This window comes from Chiloscyllium punctatum, chromosome 49 (assembly GCF_047496795.1).
Source record: "Chiloscyllium punctatum isolate Juve2018m chromosome 49, sChiPun1.3, whole genome shotgun sequence".
Lineage (NCBI taxonomy): Eukaryota > Metazoa > Chordata > Chondrichthyes > Orectolobiformes > Hemiscylliidae > Chiloscyllium > Chiloscyllium punctatum.
Genome location: NC_092787.1, coordinates 9,531,091 through 9,549,381, shown reverse-complemented (window position 1 = coordinate 9,549,381; position 18,291 = coordinate 9,531,091). Strand labels below are relative to the sequence as shown.

The 18,291-nt window shown below is 43.0% G+C and overlaps 1 protein-coding gene across 3 annotated transcripts in view; it reads left to right on the top strand.

The window, feature by feature from the left end:
* scai (suppressor of cancer cell invasion) overlaps positions 1-18,291 on the top strand; it is a 182,030-nt gene that overhangs the window by 152,423 nt on the left and 11,316 nt on the right. For all 3 annotated transcript variants that reach the window (XM_072565864.1, XM_072565865.1, XM_072565866.1), the window contains 2 exons: positions 12,302-12,374; positions 13,020-13,193. In XM_072565864.1, coding sequence (XP_072421965.1) covers positions 12,302-12,374; positions 13,020-13,193 — 247 coding nt within the window. The remainder of the gene's footprint in view (positions 1-12,301; positions 12,375-13,019; positions 13,194-18,291) is intronic.

Here is an 18,291-nt window from a genome sequence, read left to right as displayed (position 1 = left end):
CAACAATAGAGAGGTTCTCTGACCTGATGGCCAGGTTTCCCACCTGCAATGGAGAGGGAAGCATGCTCCCAAAAGCTCAGTTTCTGCCTCACCCTGACAATGTGCTACTGCCAAGATTTTGCTTGTATCCCAGCCCATCTGAACTATATTCCCAATACCTTCAGGAAATCTGTCCTGATGGTGAGGCGGGGATGGGGGCGGGGGGGGGTAGGAAATAAAGGATCAGTAAGCCCAGTTACCAAAGAACATGGCCTCATTTCTGCCTTGATTTAACTTGGCTCCTGAGGCCAGTTCGAACTGGTTGTAGATGCTCATGTGTCTCGGTACTGACAGTGGATCCAAGCAGTAAATGTATGAAGTCATCACATACAAGGAGGCTTTGACCAGCTGGCATCTGCTGCTTGGAATAGTCATCCCTTTCAGGCTCACATCCTTCCTGATGGACCTAGCAAGAGGCTTTACACAACACACAAGCAAGGAAGGAGAGAGAATGGCAGCCATGCCTGATTCTGGATCCGAACAGAAACTTTCTGAAGCCTCCCTGCCCCCCCCCCCCCAGTCGCGCTTGGAGCATTGTGTACTGTTCTGGTCACTGCTTTATGGGAAGGATGTGGAGGAGGCTTTGGAGAGGGTTCAGAGGAGATTCACTAGGATGTTGCCTGATGTGACGGGAAGGTCTTATGAGGAATGGCTTAGGGACTTGAGGCTGTTTACATTAGAGAGAAGAAGGTTGAGAGGTGACTTAATTGACAATTAATAATCAGAGGGTTCGATAGGATGGACAGGGAGAGCCTTTTTCCTCGAATGGCGATGGCTAACATGAGGAGACCTAGTTTTAGATTGAGGGGTGATAGATATAGGACAGATATAGAGGTAGTTTCTTTACTGAGAGAATAGTAGGGGCCTGGAACGCACTGCCTGCAGCAGTCGTAGACTCGCCAGCTTCAAGGGCATTTAAATAGTCATTGGATAAACATATGGATGAAATGGAATGCTGAGGATAGACTTCAGATTGGTTCTACAGGTCAAAGGGCATGTACTGTACTGTAATGTTCTTTGTTCTATGCAGTATCTCCAGGAACGGTGCACCAGGGCGCCATCTTGTGTGTAGCGGTGGGTTTCCTACCCTGGACTGGGAGGCTCAGGTTCAAGTCCCACCTGTTCCAGAGATGTGTAATAACAAGTTGATTAGAAAAATAGGTTACAATCTTCAAAATCATCCACTAAACAATGTGCAAATGTTAGAGCTTGGAAGTGCAATAATTTTATTTTAGCTGCCAAATGTCTGTATTGAACACTCATGTGCCAATAATGTCTCCTGTTCACGTTGCCACATTTATTAGATGGATGACAGCCGTATACTTATAGGCCTTATATACAGTTAAATGGTCACTACTTCTTCGGGGTATATACCTCTGCCTTAAGGATATCTGAAAATGAGAGATAAAGGTGGTGGACATTGACAGTAAAACTTTGAAGACATTTATGGATTGCCAGGACATCTGCAGACTGTTTGGAAAGGCTTTTGAAGAGGCGAGGAAAAGACAAACTTCAACTAGTATACCTTCTCAGCCTATTTTGCAGCAAGTGTGACAGAAACTGCAATGGTACTCCCATGCCTCACTAGGCAGTGCTTAAGACACTTTGCCCTGTGCTGATCCACTCAATCATTTACAAGATGGAAAGATGCCACAACACAATGATACAGTGGGATGGAGAGAAACAAAAAAAAATGCTTCAGCCTTAGCCTGAAATGAAGAGCTAATCTTGAAATGTTTTGGCTTTTGCACCAACAAATCATATGCTATAACCAAATTTAACCATATTAATATTGCTTCTAAATAATTTCATGCTTGTGCTGTGCCCACTAAGGACCTAGTGGAGAATGCATAAATGTATTTCATATAGGACAATTATGACTGACTGAAAGCTTTAAACTTATTAATCTTAATTGGTATGGTGTTGTTCTTAGAAGTAAAAATAGCGTTTTAAATACATTATGCCATATTGTTCCCCAATTTATAATAATTAAAAGAATTTGTCAAAGCTTAAGGGTAAGGTACCTCAAACATTTGAGCAACAGATTAAGTTAGCCATTTCGTACTGCTACTCTGCAGCTGAGATACATGACACATTCACCACTAACAGGATGTTGCTTTCAAACCAAAAAGACATTGTGCTGATCATAAAAATTAATGGTATCACAAATGAATTTCAGTGCTGGTGTGATTCTACGGATGGAGGCTGTACATCTCAAAGACTAGTGAACTATATCAAACAATACATCCCTTTTGGCTGTTTGCAATAAGCAAAGTAATGACCACATCTGATCAGCCTATGCTTGCAAATCTCATAGTAGTGTCAACATTAGAAGTGATTTGGCACTTGAACATCATTTGCTGGATAAACCTGTTAGTGCATGGAATCAAGCTGACATAGAACATTACAGCACAGTACAGACTCTTCAGCTTTCGATGTTGCACCAACCTGTGGAACCAATCTGAAGCCTACCTATCCTACACTACTCCATTTTCATCCCCATGTTTATCCAATGACCGTTTAAATGCCTTTGAAGTTGGCAAGTCTACCACTGTTGAAGACAGGGTGTTCCACACCCCTACTACTCTGAGTAAAGAAACTACCTTTGACATCTGTCCTATATCTATCACCCCTCAGTTTAAAGCTATGTCCCTTCGTGCTGGCCATTGCCATCTGAGGAAAAAGGTTCTTACTGTCCACCCTATCTAACCCCTCAATTTATCTTGTTTGTCTCTATTAAGAAACCTCTCAACCTTCTTCTCTCTAATGAAAATAGCCACAAGTCCCTCAGCCTTTTCTCATAAGACCTTCCCTCCATACCAGGCAAGATCCTAGTAAATCTCCTCTAAACCCTTTCCAAAGCTTCCACATCCTTTATATAATGCGGGGACCAGAACTGCACGCAATGCTCCAAGAGCGGCCGCGCCAGAGTTTTGTACAACTGCAACATGACCTCATGGCTCCGAAACGCAATGCCTCCACCAATAAAAGCTAACATACCGTATGCCTTCTTAACAACCCAATCAACCTGGGTGGCAAACTTTCAGTGATTTATGTACATGGACACAGATCTCTCTACTCATCCACACTGCCAAGAATCTTACCATTAGCCCAGTACTCTTTATTCCTGTTGCTCCTTCCAAAGTGAATCATCTCACACTTTTCTGCATTAAACACCATTTGCCACCTCTTAGCCCAGCTCTGCAGTTATCTATGTCCCTCTGTAACCTGCAACATCCTTTGCCACTATCCACAACTCCACCGACCTTAGTGTCATACGTGAATTTACCAACCCATCCTTCTATGCCCGTATCCGGGTCGTTTATAAAAATCACAACAGCAGTGGCCCCAAACAGATCCTTGCGGTACACCACTAGTAACTGAACTCCAGGATGAACATTTCCCATCAACCACCACCCTCTGTCTTCTTTCAGCTAGCCAACTTCTGATCCAAACCGCTAAATCACCCTCAATCCCATGCCTCCATATTTTGTGCAATAACCTACCATGGGGAACCTTATCAAACCCCTTACTGAAATCCATATACATATATATACATATATCCATACACATCAATTGCTTTATCCTCATCCAGCTGTTTGATCACCTCAAAGAACTCAATAAGGTTTGAGGCACAAACTACGCTTCATAAAACTGTGTTGATGATTCCTGATCAACTTATTCCTTTCTAGATGATAAATCTGATCTCTTCTGACCTTTTCCAACACTTTAACCACAACTGAAGTAAGGCTCACTGGTATATAATTACCAGTTTTGTCTCTACTCCCCTTCTTAAACAAGGGGATAACATTTGCTATCCTCCAGTCTTCTGGTACTATTCCTGCAGACAATGACAACGTAAAGATCAAAGCCAAAGTTTCTGCAATCTCTTCCCTAGCTTCCCAGAGAATACTAGGTTAAATCTCATCCAGCTCAGGGGGACTTTATATATTTTCACACTTTCCAGAATTGCTAACACCTCCTACTCATGAACCTCAATCCTGCCTAGTCTAATATCTGTATTCTCCTCGACAACATTGTCTTTTTCTTGCATGAATACTGATGAAAAATATTCATTCAGTGCTTCTCCTATCTCCTTGGATTCTACGCACAACTTCCCACTACTGTCCTTGATTGGCTCTAATCTTACTCTATCATTCTTTTAGTCCTGATAAAACCGTAGAAAGCTTTAGGGTTTTCTTTGATCCTATCTGCCAATGACTTCTCAGGTCCCCTCCTGGCCCTTCTTAATTCTCCCTTGAGGTCTTTCCTGGCTAGATTGTAACTCTCAAGCACCCTAAATGAGCCTTCATGTCTCATCCTAACATAAGCCTTCTTTTTTCTCTTGTCAAGTGATTCAACTTCTTTAGAAAGCCTAAAGCCTTTAGAAACTTCTCTCACTCGACTACTTCCTCCCTGCCTGACAGGTACATATGTATCAAGGACGCGCAATATCTTTTCCTTGAATAAGCTCCACATTTCAATTGTGCCCATCCCCTACAGTTTCCTTCCTTATCCTATGCATCCTAAATCTTGCCTAATTGCATCAAAATTGCCTTTCCCCCAGTTATATCTCTTGTCCTGTGACATATACCTATCCGTTTCCATTGTTAAAGTGAACATAATCAATTTGTGCTCACTATCATCAAAGTGCTCACCCCACTCCCCTCCAAATCTAACACCTGGCCGGGTTCACTACCCAGTACCAAATCCATTGTGGCCTCGCCCCTTGTTGGCCTGTCTACATACTGTATCAGGAAACCCTCCTGCCCACATTAGACAAAAACTGATCCGGCTAAAGTACTCAAATTATAGCATTTCCAGTCAATATTTGGAAAGTTAAAGTCTCCCATAACAACTACCCTGTTACTCTCGCTCCTATCCTGAATCATCTTTGCTATCCTTTCCTCTACATCTCTGGAACTATTCAGGCCTATAGAAAGCTCCCCTTTCCTGTTTCTAACCTTGGCCCATGCTATGTCAGTAGACAAGTCCTCAAACATCCTTTCTGCCATCATAATACTGACCTTGGCTAACAAAGCCACACCTCCCCCTCTTTTTACCATTGTCTGTGTTTTTACTGAAACATCTAAATTCCAGAACCTGCAATAACCATTCCAGTCCCTGCTCTATCCATGTCTCTGAAATGGTCACAACATCAAAGTCCCAGGTACTAATCCATGCTGCAAGTTCACCCACCTTTTTCAGATGCACCTGGTGTTGAAGTCAACGCAGTTCGAACCACCTACCTGCTTGCCGGTGTACTCTTGTGACTTTGAAACCATGTTTCTGACCTCACTACTCTCAATCTCCTGGTGCTACAATTCAGGTACCTATCCCCCTGCTGAATTAATTTAAACCCTCCCGAAGGGCATTAGCAAACTATTCCCCCTCCACCCAGGATATTGGTGGTACTCTGGATCAGGTGTAGATCATCCTGTTTGTGGAGGTCCCACCTATCCCAGAATAAGCCACAATTATCCAGGTATCCAAAACCATCATTCCTGCACCATCCCTGTAGCCACTCATTCAGTTCCTCTGTCTCTCTATTATTCGCTTTGCTAGCACATGGCAGGGGTAACAACCAGAAATAACAACTGTTTGTTCTAGCTCCATGCTTCCACACTAGCTCCCTGAATTTCTGCCTTAAATTCATTGTCCCTTTTCCTACCTGTGTCATTAGTGCCTATGTGGGCCATGACTTGGTGCTGCTCTCCCTCCCCCTCCCTCTTGAGTATCCTGAAAACATGATCCGAGATATAATGAACCCTGGTAGCTGGGAGGCAACATGCTAACCGTGAGTCTCTCTTGTTCCCACTGAACCTCATATCTGTCCCCCTAACTATGGAGTCACCAGTGATTAATGCCCTGCTCCTCTACAGAGCCCCCCCCCCTCCTCTTCCCCCCAAACCCCTTCCTCTGAACAACAGGGACAGACTCTATGCTAGAGAACTGTATACCATGGTTTACCCCTGGTAAGTCGTTCTCTTCCCCCACCTCTTCTCTCCTCCTCCCCTCCCCCCCCCCCCCCCCCCCCCCCCCCCCCCACCACCACCAAACAGTGTCCAAAACAGTATACTTGTTATTGAGAGGAACAGCTGCAGGGGATCCCTGCACGGTCTGCCAGTTCCCTTTCCACACCCTGACTGTAACCCATCTGCCTTTTTCTTTTACCTGAGGTGTGACTACCTCCCTGTAACTCCTCTCAATAAATCCCTCTGCCTCCCGAATGATCCAAAGTTCATCCATCTCCAGCTCCAGTTCCCTAATGCAGTTTTCAAGGAGCTGGAGTTGGTTGCACTTACCACAGATGAAGTCAGCAGGGACACTAGTGGTGACCCTTACCTCCCACATTTTACAGGAGGAACATTCAACTGTCTTAACTGCTATTCTCACTATTTTAATTTCCCAAAGAGACTATTGAAAAATAAAGAATAAAAAAAAATTCCTTACCAATCTAGCACACAGAACCTTTTTATTTGGCTTCAGGGGAAGGATGGGTGGCAGACACTACCTAAGTAGTGTTTTGGATAACGCAACCGCCCAAATATATTACTTCACTTACTCAGGAGTCCAGTTTCCGCTCCTGCTCAGCATGTGCTCTGCCTATTCACAAAGTAAGTTTTTAAAGCATTCACTTACCTCCCGGCAACCCCCGCTCCTCTCTCTGTCTCTCCTTGCTCCTCCCGAAGGAGTGGAGCAACCAATTTAAGATTTTTGGTTGAGCACACAGCATGATGCTGCAATATATAACAGAAGTTACATATCATAGTGATTGTAACGTGGGCCAGGAGGATATCATTGACTATGAGATCTTCGATTGAGGTTGTCGACCTGGGCCAATCAGGGAGCCCTGGCCAACCGATATAAACAAGAGATTCACAGAATTTCCTTGTTATAGGGCATGGCTTTGAGCTGGCTGTTCAGTAGCCAAGTACTGGGCGGCACGGTGGCACAGTGGTTAGCACTGCTGCCTCACAGCGCTGGAGACCCGGGTTCAATTCCCGCCTCAGGCGACTGACTGTGTGGAGTTTGCATGTTCTCCCCGTGTCTGCGTGGGTTTCCTCCGGGTGCTCCGGTTTCCTCCCACAGTCTAAAGATGTGCAGGTCAGGTGAATTGGCCATGCTAAATTGCCCGTAGTGTTAGGTAAGATGTAGATGTACATGTAGGGATATGGGTGGGTTACGCTTCAGCGGGACGGTGTGGACTTGTTGGGCCGAAGGGCCTGTTTCCACACTGTAAGTAATTTAATCTAATTTAATCTAATCTAATCTACTGTGTGCCTATATAAATAAAGGATGACGTGGTGATGGGATACCAGCCTCTGTGCAATTATTTAAGTGGTGACGAGAGAAAACAGTATGCCCCTGAAGAAAGTTCACTTGCACCCGTAGTCTTTGAGTTGGGTAAGCATTTCTGGCATCATGCATTTATTTTGGAAACTTTACTCATTCGATCCTGCCGACAAAGACCAGCCCCAGTATGTGGAAAACGTGTTTTTTTTTCCATGCAAAAATCATTGTCATAGAAGAAAAACAATGAGTAATCTTTCTGACTGCTTGCAGACTCATAGCATTTTCAATTATTAGGAGCCTAACTTTCTCTCAGGCACCAGATACTAAAACCTTTCAAGAGTTGATGGATTTAGTTAAGGAATATTACTACCCAAATAGCCTCCTCTAATTCTGAGGCACTATCAGTTGTATTCGGTTGTTTGAGAACCAGGGGAATCGGTATCAGGATTTTTGACAAGGGTAAAACGATGGCATGTGATTTTGGGTTAATCCTGAATGAGATGCTGAGACACCATGTGGTATGTGGGATTAATGATGTAACCATGCAAGAGAACCTACTAGCTGAAGTCCAACTTGACTTCAAACAGACACTATAACTGGCTTTGTCATTAAAAAATGCGGCAAGTGGAGCATGTGAGCTACAGGCCATCCCAATGGAAGTGGACACCCTCACCTGCCCAACTGAGCTTGGGGAACACCACTTGAGTGTAGGCAATTGCCAAGCCTCACGCAGGACATATCCTGAGCAGAGGGAACCTGGTTCATCCCACACCAAAACCCCAAAACATAGCCGAGCCCTGGCCAAGTGGCTAAAATGTTCGTTGTAGTTGCTGCTGGTATGCGGACTTGAGACAGCAAAGGAATCCTATAAGGCCTGACTTGAGTACGAGAACTTGTAGGGCAGTATCCAAGAGAGTGCACACTCTGGGATGTCTGCCATCTGTGTTTGTCAAACGTGTGGTGCTGGAAAAACACAGCAGATCAGGCAGCATCCGAGGACCAGGAGGGTTGATGTTTCGAGCATAAGCTCTTCATCAGGTATGTGGAGGAGGGGAGCAAGGGGGCTGAGAGATAAATGGGAGGGGGGTGTGGTTGAGGCTGGGGGGAAGGTAGCTGGAATGTGTAAAGTGGGGTGTGATGATGATAGGTCAAAGCACAGTGTGGAGTGTGTAGGCGAGAAGGAAGATGGACAGGTCGGACAGTTAAAAAGAGCAGTGCCGAGTTAAGAGGGTTGGATCTTGGATAAGGTGGGGGGAGGGGAGTTGAAGAAACTGGTGAAATCGACATTGATTCCGTGTGGGTGGAGGGTCTCAAGGCAGAAGATGAGGTGTGTTTCCTCTAGTCGTTGGGTGGCTAGGATTTGGCGGTGGGGGTTGCCCAGGACTTGCATGTCCTTGGTGGACTGGGAAGGGATGTTGAAGTGGTCGGCCACAGGGCGGTGGAGTTGTTTGTTGTATGTGTCCTGGAGATGTTCTCTGAAACGTTCCACAAGTTGGCGTACTTCCTCCCCAAACAGGAGACCACAATGAGAGCAACGAACACAGTAGATAAGGTGTTTGGATGTGCAGGAAAATCTCTGCCGAATGTGGAAGGATCCTTTGGGGCCTTGGATGGAGGTGAGAAGGGAAGTGTGGGCGCAGGTGTTATGATGGTAAGCAAAGGTGCCGGGACCGGAAGTTGGATTGCTGATTGGGCGCGGGGTGGTGGTGGGGGGGGGGGGTGCTGTTGGGGGGGACCTAATGAGGTAGTTACAGAGGTCACTGCGGAATGCTAAAAGTGGTGGGGAGGGAAATATATCTCTGGTGTTGTGGTCTGACTGTAGGTGGTGGAAATGGTGAAGGATGATGCATTGTACCTTGAGATTAGTAGGGGGGGAAGGTGAGGACCAGGAGTGTTCCACACTTGTTGCCGTTGGAGAAGTGTGGTTCAAGAACAGAGGTGCAGGAAGTCGGGGAGATGCGCTGGAGGGCATTGTTGACCACGTGGGAGAGGAAATTGTGGTCCTGAAAGTAGGAAGCCATTTAGGATGTTCTGGAGTGGAATTGCTTCTCCTGGGAGCAGATGCAGCGGAGTTGGAGGAATTGGGAAAAGAAGCCAAGGTGACTATACATGTTGACCAGAAAGCAATTCCACAATTCTGCAGTGCTATTTGCTTTATGGGACCAAGTAGAGGTAGAAATCAGGAGGCAGGAAAGTGAAGGAATCATCAAACCAGTCCATTTTGTGGAAAGGGCAGCACTCGCCATACCAATTTGTGAAGCCTGACAGCTCAGTTCACCTTTGTGGGGATTTTAAATAAATGGTCAACTGTTTCTCACAGCTGGATAAATACCCAATTCCTCACACAAAGACCTCATACGAAAAACTGGTGGAAGCAGGGGAGCTGTCCTTCATGAAACTGGATATAAGCCATGCATACCTGCAATTGCGACTAGATGAGGGATCCCAGAAGTATTCCAAAATTAATACCCATAAGGGTTTGTACCAGTATACAAGACTGCCATTTGGCATATCATTGGCCTGTGTTCTTTTTCAGCAAACATGGAAAACATTTTACAAGGTCTACCCAAGTTCCTATTTATTTGGATGATGTGCTAATAACCAGGAAGACTAATAAAGAACACCTGGTGAAGTTGGACACAGTGTTTGAATGTTTCTCCCAGGTGGGCATATGCCTTGGAAGGGAAAAATGTGTGTTCCTAACACCCCAAGTGACCTGTTTTGGCTGCAGAGTTGATCAGACTGGACTACACTTGTTGAAGATAAAGTGAGGGTGATCAAAAGTGCTCTGGCTCCCACATCTGTACTGGAACTTGGGTCTTTCTTTGGGTTGGTGGATTATTATGGAAAATTCAACCTGGCCTCCATTGCTCCACCTGCTATTGAGAAAGGGTCAGCCTTTGAATTGGTCACAGTCAGCGTTGGAAATGGTCACATAGCAAGAAATAGCCTTTAGGTTAGTGAAAAAAAAGCAGCTGTCGTCATCCAAAGTGCTTGCCCCAATGAGAAGAACGGCCTATAGTGAATACTTCCTGGACTTTGGCTGATGTCGAATGTAAATACATCTAGATAAGAGAAGAAAGGTTTGGTGGTCATCTTTGGTGTGGAAATGTTCCACTAATACCTTTTACAGACATAAGTTTGTTATAATAATGGACCATAAACCCCTAGTAGAGCTACTTAAAGCAGACAAGGCTGTGCCACCAATAGCTTCTGGTTGAATTCAGTGGTGGGCTTTTATTCTGAGTGCATACAATTACAATTCAGAACACGATCCAGAAGGCCAAGTGGCAAGTGTTGATGTCTTGAGCCACCTCCCATTAGCTGATACACCACCAGTGGTGCCTCCCTGCAAGAGACCATTCTAGTTTTAAACTTTCTGTACATCCTTCCAGTCACTGCTGACAATATCCAACAGTGGACACAAAAAGATCTTGTGTCCTGACAAAACTAAAACAGCTGGTGGTGATGGGGGAAGCAAAAAGGACGTCCCAATCAGAATTGATACTTTTCCGGACCTGGCAAAACTAGATCACCACAGAGGATGACATATTACTATGGGGAGCAAGAATGATTGTTCTGAGTAAAGGTTGCCTCCAGATACTGGCTGGGGTTATCCAGGGGTTTCCAAAATGAACAGATTGGCAAGAAGTTATGTCTGGTGGCCAGGATTGAATGACGACATAGCTGCATTGGTGGGGCAGTGCCCAGAGTGCCAACAAGGACAAAAATTACCTTTGCAAATGTTCCAACGTTTGTGGGCATGGCTAGGTAAACCTTGTACTCTGTTACATGTTGACTATGCTAGTTCTTTCATGTGCTAAATATTCTTGGTCATGTTGGCACCCATTCAAAATGCTTGGATGTGCACAGAATTCATTTGGCAAACTGCGGAATGATGATTGAAAAGCTATGAGCATTGATCATGATACATAGACTCCCAGAAGTATTGGTCACAGGCAATGGGGCGTCATTTACCAGCAGGGGTTTCGAGTATTTCCGAAGTCAAATGGTATTTGGTCTGTTCAGACAGCTCCATGCCAGCTGTCATTCAGTGGTCTGGTGGTAAGAGTAGTCCAAATGCTGAAAGCAAGATTAAAGAAACAGCCTACAGTTTCACTCAAGATCAAACTGTCCTGTTCGATTATAGGACCACCCCTCCCACAACCTAAGGGATAGCTCCAGCAGAGTTACTGATGGGGAGAAGACTCTACACCAGGTTAAACCTGATATTCCTGAACCTTTAGTGGTAGTGGGGAGAGGCAAAAGGAGGGTAAAATGGGAGCAGGAATACCAAATACAAAGTTCAGTTCGGGGAGTTGGTCCTGAACAAACATGCATCACAGGAAAGCTTCTACCTTTCTCAGTGCAAGTGAGAGGATACTTAAAATTTCCTGTAATGTTAATAATTCAGACAAACCATCATTGTTGGTGTTTAGTGACAAAGTACCACAATTTCATGCCATTGCAAACGTTTAAATGCCAGGTCTCATTGTGAGGTTTCTTTATGCAGGGAAACTTGTGATAGGGTTGCATTTACATTTCTACATTTTAACTGTGTATGTGCCTCATTGTTAATCCATCTACATGATCTGGACTGACGTATCTATTCATATTTCAAATTGATTGTGGATTGGTAAGCTGTGATATCAGCATCCATTTTATTTACAGATACTGGCATATTATATGAGCTTTCGTTTAAATATCAAAGTTATTAATTGATTAAAACATTTTTGTCAAAGGCAGGGATATGACATTTTGCAACATTTCCAGTTCCAAATTTTGATTTGTGCAATAGAAGTAATTCACACGAGAAGCTGTAAACAATAAACGCCAACAGTGAAAATAAGTATTAGTGTTTATAACACATTTATCACCATACTTTCCTTGTTTAATATATTAATCTTCATTTCTGTGCTGTATTATTTATTAAAAAAAGGTTAAAAATTGTTTTTTCTCTTCGCAGAACTTTGTCAACTTATTTGGCCAACCTTTAGTCTGCTTGCTTTCTCCAACAGCATATCCTAAAGGTTTACAAGGTTTGTGTGTATGTATGTGATTGGACAACATTTAATTAATGTTTATGCCCCTCACTATTCCAGTTAGTTGGAAGTTGTGAAATGCAATACAACTATTATTTTTTGTATTATCCTAGGATGCAGTGTAATTATGTAGTAATGTGAACTGTATTATAATGTGGATTTTGAAGTGATTCAGTGACTAATATTTGATTTTGATATATGAAATGAAAAAAATTGAGACAATTTCATTCCATATGTAAAATGATAAACATGTATAACAGATTTGTAACATTTCTGGTGGAACAATAAGCCTCAGTTGTGGAATTCAGAAAGGTTGTTGTTAACAATGGGATTCAAGATTATCAGAAATATGCCTGTGTGATATTGTAGGTGAGCTTTTGAAGTCTTCTGCCCGAAAATTGTTGCTGTGTAATTCAAAGTTGAATTTAAATATTGGTTGCACTTTTTGGTAAATTTGCAATTATAATAAAACTAATTTAAACTTTTAAAGCAGAGAATCATGGGATCTTAATCACAATTTGCAAGTATTCCAAGTCAAAGATATTGTTTTTATTTTACATTTGAGTTAAGAATTCACAAGAACTTTTGTTGAAAGCATTGTCCTTCTCAAAATCATCTTAAATTGTGTGACTCTCTTTACAGATCAAACTCAACGTGGCAGCCTTTTCACCCTCTTTCTGTACAATCCTCTGATGGCATTTCTGTTTATGTGTCGACTCACAAGTATGAGAAAAGGAATGTGGGATAAATGTCAGGAATACCTCCATAAGATATATAGGGATATAGCTCACCTGCTGACTAAATCACGGACTGTGGGTAAGTTATGATCCAAATCATATGAAGAAATGAATGCATGAGCAACGGGACGACACGGGGGCTCAGTGGTTAGCACTGCAGCCTCACAGCACCAGGGTCCTAGGTTCGATTCCAGCCTCAGGCGATTATCTGTGTGGAGTTTGCACATTCTCCCCATGTCTGCGTGGGTTTCCTCCGGGTGCTCTGGTTTCCTCCCACAATCCAAAGATGTGCAGGCCAGGTCAATCGGCCATGCTAAATTGCCCATAGTGTTAGGTGCATTAGTCAGAGGGAAGTGGGTCTGGGTGGGTTACTCTTCGGAGGGTTGGTGTGGCCTGGTTGGGCTGAAGGGCCTATTTCCTCACTGTAGGGACTCTAATCTAATCTAAATTCGTATCAATAAGAATACTGTATGCTCTGATCAATCAAGCTCTCCACTCTTCAGAATTTAATGTAAAATTAATTCTTCACTTTCAGAACATAGAACAGTACATAGAACCTTCCTCCAATTCTGTTAAAATTATGCCCTCCCCGCATCCCCCCCTGCCCTCTCCATGGTAGACAATTCCACCAAAGGCAAAGTCTCATTCTACACCTCTCTCCATCATCATGTACACTTCTGTAAAGTCACTTCTCATCCTTCTTCACTCCAACAAGAACAGCCCTAGCTCCCTCAATTTTTCCTCATAAGATGTGCCCTGCAGTCCAGGCAGCATTCTGACAAATCTTCTCTGTGCCCTCTCTAAAGCTTCCAAATCTTTCTGACAATGAGGCCACCAGAACTGAACACAATATTCCAAGTGTGGTCTGACCAGGGCTTTGTAGAGCTGCAGCAAAACTTCACGGCTCTTAAACTCAATCCACCAGATAATGAAAGCCAACACACCCTTCTTAACAACCCTATCAACCTGGGTGATAACTTTGAGGGTTCTATGGACATGGACACCATGATCCCTCTGTTCCTCCACACTGCCAAGAATCCTTCCTTTAACCCTGTATTCTGCATTCAAATTCAATCTTCCAAAGTGAATCATTTCACACTTTTCCAGGTTAAACTCCATCAGACACTTTGCAGCCCATTTCTGCATCCTGTCAATGTCCCATTGCAACCTACAACAGCCCTCCACACTATCCACCACTCCACCAACCTTTGTGTCATCAGCAAACTTACTAACCCATTCTTCCACTTCCTCATCCAAGTCATTTATAAAAATTACAAAGAGCAGAGGTCCCAGAACAAATCCTTGCAGAGCCCCACTGATCAGAGCTCCAAGCTGATTACTTTACCACCCCTCTGTCTTCGATGGGCCAGCCAATTCTGTATATGTATAGTCAAATTTCCCTGTCTCCCATGCCTACTTACTTTCTGAATGAGCCGACCATGGGGAAATTTATCAAACGCCTTGCTAAAATCCATGTTCAACCACATCCACTGCTCTACCTTCATCAATGTGTTTTGTCACATCCTCAAAGAATTCAGTCAACTTTGTGATACATTATCTGCCCCTCACAAAGCCATGCTGACAATCTTTAATCAAACTATGGTCTCTCAGAATCCTTTTGAATAATTTGCTCACCACAGATGTAAGATTGACTGGTCTATAATTCCTAGAGTTATCCCTATTCCCTTTCTTTCCTTCCAAAGTATTCTGACTAATGCTTTTGACATGATTCCACTAGAACCTATACCATTCAGTTATGTTAGCTATTGAATCATTTTTCAAACAAATCAGGAGAGGAGTTTTCAGCTCTTTTTATTCAGACCTCCTGTTTAGTTTGGTCATTCTGCAGCAACACCACATAACATATCGTTCAACTGGAATTATTGTGAAGTGCTCAGCAGTGAGTCCTGTTATTACAATTTTGCTTCTGCACCTTGGGATTGTGAGACAATTATGAACTGGCAAAAATTATGTACATGACAAGAATTGTGTGTATATAGAACTTTTTCACGAGATATGTGATTCTGATGAGTCTGTTTATATTGCCATTTATAAAGACACCAAAAAGGTAGTCATTGGCTGCCTTCTTAGCCTCAGCTAATTGTCTTCATCTACAAGCTATGTGACATCAATAGAACGGGTGGAGCCGATGTACTATGATTATTAATGCCTTCAGAACCATTAACTTTCCTTCCAAACTTTTTTTCTCCATCGTTAATCCTCTGTAGTACTATTTTGCATTTACCACTACTTCTCCCCCTCAAGTGTCTGACTGCTCTAATATGGGTAGTCTGGACAGTTAGTACTTTTCTTAGAATGTATTATCTTCAGACTGAGAAGAATGGTAGGTCTCTTATTTGTATTGAGGACTGTTGACCACTATTTTGATGTGAATGATATCTTTGCTGGATGACCTCATGCTTTGTTGTCAGTCCATTGCCTTAAATGGAGAACCCTTAATCATCTGACTTTCTTTCCTTAAAGATATCTTTATTTAAAGAAAAGTGTACTTTCTTCTTTGTAGTAGCCTGGATTTCTAGATCAGGTAACCATTTTCTAACTTGATTATGTAGTCTCTTTTTGTGGAATCTTGGATGCTTATACCAAGCAGATTCTTCATTTTGACTTTGTCTTGGAACCAAGTCTGTTGATCTGGCTCCAATGGAGTTACATGTGGCTTACTTCCTCGAGTTAATGATCAAGCTGGATGGTGTGAGGTTCCTATTGTGATTGCCTGACTGGTGACTTGGATTTTTTCAGACTCTGTCAAATGAAAGATTGCTGCTCTCTTAGTATTTGTCACTGGCATTGACTGCTGTTTTACAAGACAGAGGACTGAACATTTCTACCAGTTCTGAGAAATCTCAGGCTTACTGCATGTTCATGGTATTAGGCAGCTCTCTTTTGCCAACTTGTCATCTCATTTGATTCTCTCTTCTGTTGGGGTTAGTCAGAGTCAAGGAAACCAGTGATATGTTCTACTGATTACCCTTGACTGGTTGATCAGTAATGGTTTGTTTCTGGACCAATGTTTGGACAGCTGTTTATAGACCAGTGGTTCTCTGGGAAGTTGTTAACTTCCAACTCCTATGATGAAGTTCAGTCAAGACACACAAGCACACATAAAAATGAAGTTGGTTGATTGTGAACAATGTGCACATTTTTTAATACTATTGCGATGCATTGTAGCGTGACTTCTGGCATTCCTATCTTTTACAATTTTATCACCTGCACCATGTCACCTCATTGGTTGTAATTTTTGCTTTTTTACTCACGGTAACTGGTTTATAGAGTCATAGTCATAGAGATGTACAGCACAGAAACAGACCCTTCGGTCCAACTTGTCCATGCTGACCAGATATCCCAACCCAATCTTGTCCCACCTGCCAGCACCCGGCCCATATCCCTTCTAACCCTTCCTATTCATATACCCATCCAAATGCCTTTTAAATGTTGCAATTGTACTAGCCTCCACTATTTCCTTTGGCAGCTCACTCCATACATGTATCACCCTCTGCGTGAAAATGTAGCCCCTTAGGTCTCTTTTTATATCTTTCCCCTCTCACTCTAAACCTTTGCCCTCTAGTTCTGGACTCCCCCACCCCAAGAAAAAGACTTTGTCTATTTATCCTACAAACTACAAACTAATTAATTATACCTCTTATGCTTCCAAATCATTTATATAAGTGATGAATAGTAGTGGACGCAGCACCGATCCTTGTGGCACTCCACTGGTCACAGGCCTCCAGTCTGAAAAACAATCCCCCACCACCACCCTCTGTCTTCTACCTTATGAGCCAGTTCTGTATTCAAATGGCTAGTTCTCCCTGTACTCCATGAGATCTAACATTGCTAACCAGTCTCCCATGGGGAACCTCATTGAAGTCTATATAGATCATGTCTACCGCTCTGCCCTTATCAATCCTCTTTGTGACCTCTTCAAAAAACTCAATCAAGTTTGTGAGACATGATTTCCCATGCACAAAGCCATGTTGACTATCCCTAATCAGTCCTTGTCTTTCCAAATACATGTATATCCTGTCCCTCAGGATTCCTTCTAACAACTTGCCCACCACTGATATCAGACTCACCGGTCTATACTTTTCTGGCTTGTCCTTACCACCTTTCTTAAACAGTGGCACCACATTAGCCAACCTCCCGTCTTTCAGGACCTCACCTGTGACTATCGATGATACAAATATCTCAGCAAGAGGCCCAGCAATCACTTCTCTAGCTTCCCAGAGTTCTTGGGTACGCCTGATCAAGTCCTGGGGATTTATCCACTGTTATGCATTTCAAGACATCCAGCACTTCCTCCTCTGTAATATGGCATTTTTCAAGATGTCACTATCTATCTATTTCCCTATATTCTATACCTTCCATGTCCTTTTCCACAGGAAACATTGATGCAAAATACCCATTCAGTATCTCCCCTACCTCCCATGGCTCTCCCTAGTTATCCTTTTGTCCTTGATGTATTTGTAAAATCCATTTGGATTTTCATTACCTCTATTTGCCAAAGCTATCACATGTCCCCTTTTTGCCCTCCTGATTTCTCTCAAGTATACTTCTACTGCCTCTATACTTGAATAAGGATTCACTCGATCTATCCTGTCTGTACATGATATATGCTTCCTTCTTTTTCTTAAATAAACCCTCAATTTCTTTAGTCATCCAGCATTCCATGTACTACCAGCCTTTCCTTTCACCCTAACAGGAATATACTTTCTCTGGATTCTCGTTATCTCATTTCTGAAGGCTTCCCATTTTCCAGCCATCCCTTTACCTGCGAACATCTGCCCCCAATCAGCTTTTGAAAGTTCTTGCCTAATGCCGTCAAAATTAGCCTTCCTCAAATTTAGATCAATTTTAGATCTGGTGTATCCTTTTCCATCACTGTTTTAAAACTATTAGAATTATGATCGCTGGCCCCAAAGTGCTTCCCCACTGACACCTCAGTCACCTGCCCTGCCTTATTTCGCAAGAGTAGGTCAAGTTTTGCACCTTCTCTAGTAGGTACATCCACACTCTGAATCAGAAAATGTTCTTGTACACACTTAACAAATTCCTCTCCATCTAAACCCTTAACACTATGGCAGTCCCAGTCTATGTTTGGTAAGTTAAAATCCCCTACCATAGACTATTAGGGGGTCTATAATACAATCCCAATAAGGTAA